At 47.2% G+C, this 9,507-nt stretch overlaps 1 protein-coding gene and 1 long non-coding RNA gene across 2 annotated transcripts; one reads left to right on the plus strand and one right to left on the minus strand.

Annotated features, from left to right (window-relative positions):
* Window positions 1-1,857: 1,857 nt before the first annotated feature.
* CCT4 (chaperonin containing TCP1 subunit 4) lies at window positions 1,858-7,957 on the plus strand. Its single transcript, XM_032103728.1, has 14 exons — window positions 1,858-2,046; window positions 2,535-2,587; window positions 2,830-2,919; window positions 3,494-3,602; window positions 4,137-4,279; window positions 4,562-4,683; window positions 4,772-4,904; window positions 5,214-5,353; window positions 5,574-5,670; window positions 5,980-6,090; window positions 6,357-6,487; window positions 6,583-6,817; window positions 7,338-7,451; window positions 7,742-7,957. The coding sequence occupies exons 1-14, from the start codon at window positions 1,929-1,931 to the stop codon at window positions 7,757-7,759; spliced, it is 1,614 nt and encodes a 537-aa protein (XP_031959619.1). The 5' UTR covers window positions 1,858-1,928; the 3' UTR covers window positions 7,760-7,957.
* Window positions 3,441-9,208, minus strand: LOC116441623. The gene is made up of 2 exons (XR_004239185.1): window positions 9,009-9,208; window positions 3,441-4,038 (listed from the first exon to the last, which is right to left on the minus strand). It is a non-coding gene; the product is annotated as an uncharacterized LOC116441623 (long non-coding RNA).
* Window positions 9,209-9,507: the final 299 nt, after the last annotated feature.

Consider the following 9,507-nt stretch of genomic DNA (forward strand, 5'->3'; position numbering starts at 1 on the left):
GGCTCTCCATTGATTCCAGCTATAACATTGCATTATCCTGGATATAACATCCACATCCAGGATTTGGTACTGCTGCCGTCTTTGCTTGCTGTAACTTAAGAGCAGGGTCAGAGTTCACAGTGATTTTGGTCACTTAGGGTGTGTTTCTGATGATTCTGGAGGTGATACAAATCCAGATATATCCACACTGTTACTAGGTAGGCCTTTTCCCTGTGTATGACCTAGATGTGTGTTTCTCTACCTTTATACAACTGTTTTCCTCTCTGCCTGCTAAAAATCGAATATAAAAAGGCAAAGACCATCCACTTCCAAATCCTGGCCTCAGTTATGTTTCAAAGGTGCATAAATCCAGGAAAAAAAAAAAAAGGCAACTGCTAAAAATGGTTGAAAGATGATAGAATTGTTTTCCCTATTTCTTTATTCTGACAACGGTCCAAATGCTGGGTTTTGATGCCTCACCATACAAAGCTGTTGCAGGTACTAGAAAACTGCTCACCACGGGGATGTGCTTCACTGGCACTGAGCTCCTGATATAGGTGCAGGTGCTTGAAAATGGGAAACGACCTCAAAAGCTCCCATCCTCCACCTGTTTCTTACATCTTGCTGGTGCAGGGACACGTCTATTGGATAATTCTCTCTACACAGGAGCACTTTAAACCCTGACTTTTCACACACAGCCAAAGATATGCCATAAAAATGATAGGGTTTAGGTATTATGTGGGTATTTTCCTTTCAGTCGGAGCTCTTTTTTGAGCTGCTGTGTCTTACCATGAACACAATACAAAATGAATTCACTTTGTGGATTTGAGTATGTGCTTTGCATCTAAACTACATAACACTTGTATTGTTCAGGGTGAAGAAAGTAATTTAAATAGCTATTCAGAAATATATTTTAAAAACCCAAACAGAAGCTTCTTATAGCAATACAGCATTTGAGTTAAGATCATCCTAATAGGTATAAGCATTTTTCAACTCTAACCTTATTTTCAGTGATGATAAAGCCTACCTCTCTACAATGGTGGTACAAGCTGAGTCTCTCAGGCACATGAGAAGTTCGGGCTGTTACAAAAAAAATATACCTTGTATCTCTTCTTTTCCTGTAATTCAATCCTGTCTAACTTCAGCTGTGACAAACCTGCTGCTTAAACCCCCTTTTGTGGCAACGGGTTCTGCAAAAAACAGCTGTTCAAAACCTACCCAGGACAGATGGGATGGCACAGCAGGTCCTGGACTTAGCAGGGAAAGAGCTGCAAGATGCCACACAGAGACTTATAAAAAGGAAAGGCTGTGGCTGCCTGGCGCTGGGTCAAACCATCCTTCCCTCAGCCCTCGGCTCCTGAGGGATGAGGGCGGGATCCCGCGGGCTGTGAGCCCCATCCCGCACCATCCCTCCCTCAGTTCCCGGCTCCCTGAGGGATGAGGGCGGGACCCCGCGGGCTGTGAGCCCCATCCCGCACCATCCCTCCCTCAGTTCCCGGCTCCCTGAGGGATGAGGGCGGGACCCCGCGGGCTGTGAGCCCCATCCCGCACCATCCCTCCCTCAGTTCCCGGCTCCCTGAGGGATGAGGGCGGGACCCCGCGGGCTGTGAGCCCCATCCCGCACCATCCCTCCCTCAGTTCCCGGCTCCCTGAGGGATGAGGGCGGGAACCCTCGGCCGCGCCCTGGCGCCCCCCAGCGGCCAGGAGCGCAGCGCGAGACAAGCCCGGCCCCGCCAGGCGGGAAAACCTCCCCGAGGCCCCCGAGCTAGCGCGCGGCTCCTTTATAGGCGTCCGCGCAGTTCGCCGGCAGGCAGGTGGAAGGGGGCGTTTCGCCCGCCGGTTGAGCAGCGCGCAGGCGCGCGTTGGGCAGCCCCGCGTGACGCGAGGCCGGAAGGCCCCGTTCTGGAAGCATCCCGGGCCCATCCCGGTCTGTCCCGCTCGGCCCGGCCATGCCCGAGAGCGCGCCCGGCAGAGCCCCCGGCGGGGCCGGCAACAGGGCCAAGGGCGCCTACCAGGACCGCGACAAGCCCGCTCAGATCCGCTTCAGCAACATCGCCGCCGGCAAAGGTGCGGCGGCCGCGCGGGGGCCGCCTCGGGGCCGGGGGGAGCCGGGCCGGGACCTGCGTGGGCCGCCGGGGGACGATGGATCCCCCGTTGCTGTGTCCCGCCCGGGACTGTGTCCCAGGGATAGGAGCAGGAATTCCATGGGCTTGATGGCTGGGAGTCGCCCGGGATGGGCCGGCGCGTGTAGGGGATGCGATACTGAGCACTGACACGAGCCCCGGTCGCGCTGCGTGCTGTGTTCTGTTTCTTTGTGATTCCCCAGATTTAAAATGGCTGCAGTCAACTGATCAAATACTAATTGCTTAAAAAAAGAACTGTGGCAATCAGTCCTGATACTGCAGCGGCTTACATCATTCCACTATTTGGGATCTTTTGGTCTATCTGGGAATTGCTTAAAACTGGGAGGAGTTTTCATTTTAGAAAACATGTTTAAATGATGGAGTGTTTGTAGTTCTTTAGATCAGCTTGCAAACATTTTCTTCTCTTCCCAGCTGTTGCCGATGCAATTAGGACGAGCCTTGGACCAAAGGGAATGGATAAAATGGTAAACTTTGTGTTTTAAATTGTCAAAATATTAAGCTTACTCGAGATGCTGTAAATTCAACATGTCTTATAGAGGATGCTGCCTTTTGCCTTAATTCTTTCCCATGTTTCAGTTATTTAAGGGAAAGTGGGAACTAAATGGAGATCTTGGTTTGGGAAATGATGTTAAAGAGAATACTTGGAGTCTCAAATGAAAGATTTGTAGCTGCTGATTGGAACTGTGTTCCTGCCCTTTATTCCCAGATTCAGGATGCTAAGGGAGATGTGACAATCACGAATGATGGTGCCACCATCCTGAAACAAATGCAGGTTCTGCACCCTGCAGCCAAAATGGTGAGTGGTTCCTTTTCCATTTTGTGTGGATTTGAGGAGCAATGCCTGGGATAGTGACAGAGCAGAAAATTTTGTGCATTGTGCTCCAGGAACGTTTATTCTGATTGTGGCATGTGCTGAAGAGTTACAAACCCTTGTTTCTTAACCAGTGTTCCTTATGCACAATCCCTCTGGACATGTTTTAAGACATAAGAAAATGTAGCCCAAATCTTGATCTGTCATTTAAGAAGGAAAAGTCATGTCCCAAACCATTAGGACAGAAGGGAATGAAAGAAGGGAATGTGTGAAGGTATGGTCAGGTGGTCTGAGGATACAGTATCTGGTCCTTTGAGATGTTTGGTGGTCATGGATTTGGTTGTGGTTGGAGATGGAAATGAGCTTCCTGTGACCCTCCCCCAGGGAAGGAAAAGGTAAACCTGTTAGGTAGGTGTGTTCAGTTTTAAATTTGGGAGAAAAAGCTTTGTTTCTGCAAGTGACTTACTGTACCATAGCTGTGTTTGGGCCAAAGATGGGTCTGGGTATGGGTAAGCAGCAGTCTGTTTATTATAAATTTTTGTCATAATTTCTCCTTCAGTTGGTAGAGCTCTCAAAAGCACAAGATATTGAAGCTGGTGATGGCACAACCTCTGTTGTTGTCATTGCTGGAGCTCTCCTGGATGCCTGTTCCAGACTCCTTCAGAAAGGTAAAGACATTTATTTAACATGCAGAGACTGTAGGTAGTGAAGTCTTTTTGTCCTCTTGCACGCATGTGATGAAGCTTAAAGTAGCTGTTATCAGTTGGAAGGATAAAGGGCATATCCCACACTCCAGGGAAATTGAGGAGTTCCATACAGAACTGTAGGAAAACAGTCTTTGAAAATCTGAAATTAAGTCAGTGTCAGCCTCCTCGCAGGCATCAGCTGAACAGCAGCAGCTTTAAGAATGCCCAGAGAACTTGGAGAAAGTGCTTCTGGGATGTCAGGGATCACCAGGAAATGTACAAGACTTGGCTGTGAGGACAATTTACTTGGAATGTTACAGCTTTTTGCCTCAGTTTTAATAGCAGAGTAATAAGGGAGGTCATACACCCGTGAAGAACATTCTGCTGAAGTGCCTTTAGTTCATTCTGACCTGAGTATCTGAAGTTTTAAAATGGAAAGAGATGAAGAAAAAACCAAAAAAAAAGTATGTTTGAAAGCATGAAGTGTCTAACAGGCATTTTTTATGCTCTGCACAGGAATTCACCCCACCATCATTTCGGAGTCATTCCAGAAGGCTCTGGATAAAGGTATCGAGGTGTTGACCAACATGGCCCAGCCCGTGGAGCTCAGTGACAGGGAGACCCTGCTGAACAGTGCAACAACTTCCCTCAACTCCAAGGTACAGCTGCACTTGGACTGGCAGCTCCAGCCCAGCCAGGCCTCTCAGCTTCTCAAGTCTGAGAAAAAGTAGTTCCATTTTCTGTGCACCCCTGAGTGTGGGTTTTCCCCCAGCATAGCTGCTCTGTCCTTGCCATGGAGCAGCCATTAAGAAAATGCAATGTTAAGATATCTTTGTTCTGACATCAAACACTGAAACACAATGACAATATTGTCACAATATTGACACTGCTTTTCAGTGTGAAGTCTCTCACCATGTTTTCTTTGCTGTTGAATCCCTTAGGTTGTGTGTCAGTATTCTAGTTTACTTTCTCCAATGAGTGTGGATGCAGTAATGAAGGTGATTGACCCAGCTACAGCCAATAGTGTGGACCTCAGAGATATTAAAATTGTGAAGAAGTTGGGGTAAGAAACAATTTGTAATTAGACAGATTTTGTCTCTGTGAAATCAGTTTCCCAGAGTGTTCCAGTAATGGGTTGTGTTTGCTTCCAGAGGCACAATTGATGATTGTGAACTGGTTGAGGGACTCGTCCTGACTCAGAAGGTGGCAAATACTGGTGTAACCAGAGTGGAAAAAGCCAAAATTGGCCTCATTCAGTTCTGCTTGTCTGCTCCAAAAACAGATGTAAGTCAGACTGTGGCTAGAGCAAAACCTCGTGCTCTAGGACTTGGGACATGCAAATGTAGTAACAAATGTTTTTTTAAGATGCTGTGGTGTCAACTCTGTGCCACAGCTAGAGTGAGGGGCTTCTGGGTACTAAAAAAATTAGTTGGTATAAAAAAGAAAATTGTTTAAATTATGAGAAATACTGAACTGTCTCATAGTATTTTGCTGTTATATAATTACAGCATCTTAAGTTGAAAAACATATAACATTTTTATACTTGCTTTTAAAGTCAGCTCACAATACTTGCTTTTCTCTTTCTTTAAATAGATGGACAACCAGATAGTTGTTTCTGATTATGCTCAAATGGACAGGGTGCTGCGTGAGGAGAGGGCCTACATCCTGAACTTGGTGAAGCAGATCAAGAAGGCTGGGTGCAATGTGCTGCTCATTCAGAAGTCCATTCTGCGGTACGTTAATACCCAGGCACCAGCTCTCGGTGCGTGCTCAGGGGGACAGTTGGAACTGTTTGGAAAACTGAAGCCAAACACAGTCACACTTGGCAGAGTAACAGTGACTGTACCTTTAGAAAGCACCAGCCTTGTCTGTATTTTGAGTTTGATGACATCCTTACTTTGTACTCTGAAGAATTTGAGCCCTGGGAACTGACTCCTTCCCTCTCATTTTCAGGGATGCTCTCAGTGACCTGGCCCTCCATTTTCTGAACAAAGTTAAGATCATGGTGGTTAAAGACATTGAAAGAGAGGACATTGAGTTTATATGTAAGGTAAGGTGGGTCATATAAATAAGCAACAGTGTTTAAAATCTACCCCGAAACTAACTGCCCAGCCAGGGCCAGTTCATTGTGACATTTTCACAAGTTTCATCTTTTGACTATAATGCAAGAACAGACATTTCCCTAAAAAACATTCCTGCTCTGCTGAGCAGTCACACTTGTATGGAAGGATTCAGGACAGATGTAAAAGCCACAGTCCCCTCTGCATTTTACTGTCCTATGCAGAAGAACAACATGCAGTGTACTTGCTGACTCTGCAGTCAGCCTCTGGATTAATTTTTTTTCCCATTATTTTTTCAGACAATTGGAACTAAGCCTGTGGCTCACATTGACCAGTTCACCCCTGACATGCTGGGCTCTGCTGAGCTGGCAGAGGAGGTCAACTTGAACGGTTCTGGGAAACTAGTAAAGGTGAGTGAGACACAAAATGTTAATACCCACTTAGCATCTGTCAGTTATATTAATAACTGGTAGCTTTAATGTTTTTTACTGTGGAATTTATTACATTTAAGTACCTACTTCTAAGCTCTGAGGAGCTACCGACTTTGGCAGTGCAGTGGCTTTGCTTGGCCAGACATCAGTGCTGTTACACAGTTTAAAAAGTGCCAATGGCAGTGTCTTTTTATCCCAAACTTTAATTTTTTTCCCCAGTGTCAGTATTTGGTTTTATGTTTTAGATTACAGGCTGCACAAACCCTGGCAAAACTGTGAGCATCGTGGTACGTGGATCCAACAAACTCGTCCTGGAGGAAGCCGAGCGCTCCATTCACGATGCCCTGTGTGTCATAAGGTGCTTAGTGAAGAAAAGGTAATGTCTCCGTTTGGTTAATTAATGACACATAAAGCCTGATGGTGTGTGCACTTCAGTGAAGCGAGGTTTGATGGTCATTTCTGTGCTCTCAGGGCTTTGATTGCTGGTGGTGGAGCCCCGGAGATCGAGCTGGCGCTGCGGCTGAATGAGTACGCGCGGACACTGAAGGGGATGGAGTCCTACTGTGTCCGTGCCTACGGGGATGCACTTGAAGTCATTCCCTCCACCCTGGCTGAGAACGCAGGGCTCAATCCCATTTCCACGGTAACAGAGCTCAGAAACAGACATGCCCAAGGAGAGAAAACAGCTGGCATTAACGTCAGAAAGGTAATAAGGGGTTAGAATACCTGGGTATTACAGGAGAAATGCTTAACCTTAGGGCTGGACTAGTGAGAGGGCAAGTTGGTGCTGCACAGCAGTAGCCTCCTGAAAAGTAACAGAGGGAAATTGCAGCTTGTTCTCTTACAAGCTTACCCTGAGCATTGGTATCAAACGCCGTACCCAAAGGACAAGAAACATCTCATGTCTCTACAACAGCATTTCAGCTACAACAGTAGATCAGTTTAGAATGACACATCAGTATGATCTGCAGTGGAAGGTGTTTTTAAGCTGGGAGTAGCACCACAGCTTCTTCTCAGTTGGCACTCTTGACTTTTTCTGTTGGCTGATTTTTACTGGATATCTCAAATGCCTGGGGGGAGAAGATGTGTGCTGTAATGCCCCTGTTGCAGATGAAAGCCCTGTGATAGTCTAGGAGTTGACTGCCCTCAGGATTCTGCTAAAATAAAATGTGCTAAATGTGACTGCAGTCTGTCTTGCACAAAGTGAAGGCTCCTTGTTCCCCTAGGGTGGCATTTCCAACATCCTGGAGGAGCTGGTCGTGCAGCCTCTGCTGGTGTCTTTGAGTGCACTGACCCTCGCGACAGAAACCGTGCGCAGCATTCTCAAGATTGATGATGTGGTGAGTGGCGTTGGCATCGTGGGTTGGGTTATCTTTCCTTCACAAGCACCAGGATGTTGTCATTTGTTTGCTGCGCTTCAAAATACAGCTACTGTGTAGAGTGTTCTCAGTTTGTGTGCTGCTTAAGACCATTCAGCGTTTTAATAACTGCAGCTAAAATTAAATGCACTATAAATACCACACCATAAAGCAGGGAATTAGAGTCACTAAAACCCCAGGGTCTTTAAACAAAGGAGGAATTGTGATGTATGCTGTGATTTCTTCTGCCTGACTGTGTGCCCTCCTTGCAGGTGAACACTCGAGGGTAAGCTGAGCAGAGAGGTGGGGACCATGGCCTCGAGCTCCTGCCCTGTAGCTGGAATATGGATTCCTCACCAAAAGCGCCTGTGTGAATCGTCTTAAAGTCCACCAAGACTGATGTACTTTGATCAGGTTTAACTTAAAAACCAGTTGGTTTTCAAAAAGAAAGTGCTGTTTTATCAATAAACACGCAGTAGTCTACCTGAGTCTTTGCTGTATAATTTTGTTAGAATTTGTTGCATTTGGTTTTCTGTGCTCCTCTTTATCTCTGAAATGTTTAAGGCAACTTATTAGTTCTAGTGATATATTCTAAAAACACCCTTGAAGTGCACTCTAGTAACACTTAGCTGGCTTAGAGCTGCTCCTCCAGAAGCTTTCCCTAAGGGAGTGGTGTTACTACCCTTAAGGATGCGGGGCTAGAAAGGAGGAGGATCTTTGCACTGGGAGCACATCACATTCCTTACTCTCCTGAGGTCTGCAGTGATTCCTGATGCCATCACATGACCCAGAGTCCTACAAAGGGTGCTCTTCACTCTGTCTCTTCCCCCTGCCCCCAGACTGATTGGTTTTCCCAAAGCTGGCCAAAAAGTCAAAAGTACACTGTTCTATAATAAAGCAAATTAGCTTTCCAAATTCTAATTCTTAGCCTGACATTTTGACTTAACCCTTTCATCTCCATTATTGCCGTATTGAAACAACCCAATTCCTCTGTTTAAAGGAGTGTATCTTCCATTTCTTCTCACATTTCCATTCATGATTGGCTGGAGCTGGAACTTTTGAGTGAACTTCCACCATGGTGTTGACCTGCTGTTACTGAAATACTTTCCTGTGACTTGCCAAGTGGACCAAACAGAATAACTCAAATACTAATTAATAAATTAGACAATCGATTTAGTCATTAATGTTCTGCATTAATTATTCATTGCCTGTTTAAAATAGCAAAAATTGCGAATACTGCCCTACCCCACAGGCTCACATCCAGCAATGATCACTTAGTTTAGGTGCTATGATTTAAAGCTTTAATCCCCCATTATCAGAGAGTTACAATTCTTGACAATTACAAAAGAATTACAACAATTGTATGTGATTTCATACACAAAAATAATTTGTAATTTCACTACAGTAAATAGGTCCATCCATCATTAACACCTCTTTGTAGAGGCAGAATGTTGCTGCTTATCCTGATTTAGGATAGAATATTCCTAGGACAGAATGTTCCTGCTTATCCTGGTTTAGCCTTACTCTATAATTGCTTACCTGAAGTACAAACTTCAAGACGGAAAAAGCTTCTTTAATAACTTAAGGGTGCAAAAAACGTGGGCTCGCCAGTGAGAGTTACAGGTGCCGACTAAAATCCTGCAAGAAGTTACCTAAAAATCCGCACGGGCGGGGCGCGGGGCGAAGCTGCAGCCCTGCCCCGCCGGGGCCCGCTCGGGCCGGGCGGTTAACGCGCCCCGCTCCCGCCCCGGGGCCGCCTCCGCGGGGGCGGAGCGGAGCCGCCTCCCTGCGCTCCCTGCCCGCCTCCCTGCGCTCCCTGCCCGCCTCCCTGCGCTCCCGCCCGCCTCCTGCGCTCCCTGCCCGCCTCCCTGCGCTCCCGCCCGCCTCCCTGCGCTCCCTGCCCGCCCCCCTGCGCTCGCTGCCCGCCTCCCTGCGCTCGCTGCCCGCCTCCCTGCGCTCCCGCCCGCCTCCCTGCGCTCCCTGCCCGCCCCCCTGCGCTCGCTGCCCGCCTCCCTGCGCTCCCTGCCCGCCTCCCTGC

Source organism: Corvus moneduloides, chromosome 3 (genome assembly GCF_009650955.1).
Source record: "Corvus moneduloides isolate bCorMon1 chromosome 3, bCorMon1.pri, whole genome shotgun sequence".
Taxonomy (NCBI): Eukaryota; Metazoa; Chordata; class Aves; order Passeriformes; family Corvidae; genus Corvus; species Corvus moneduloides.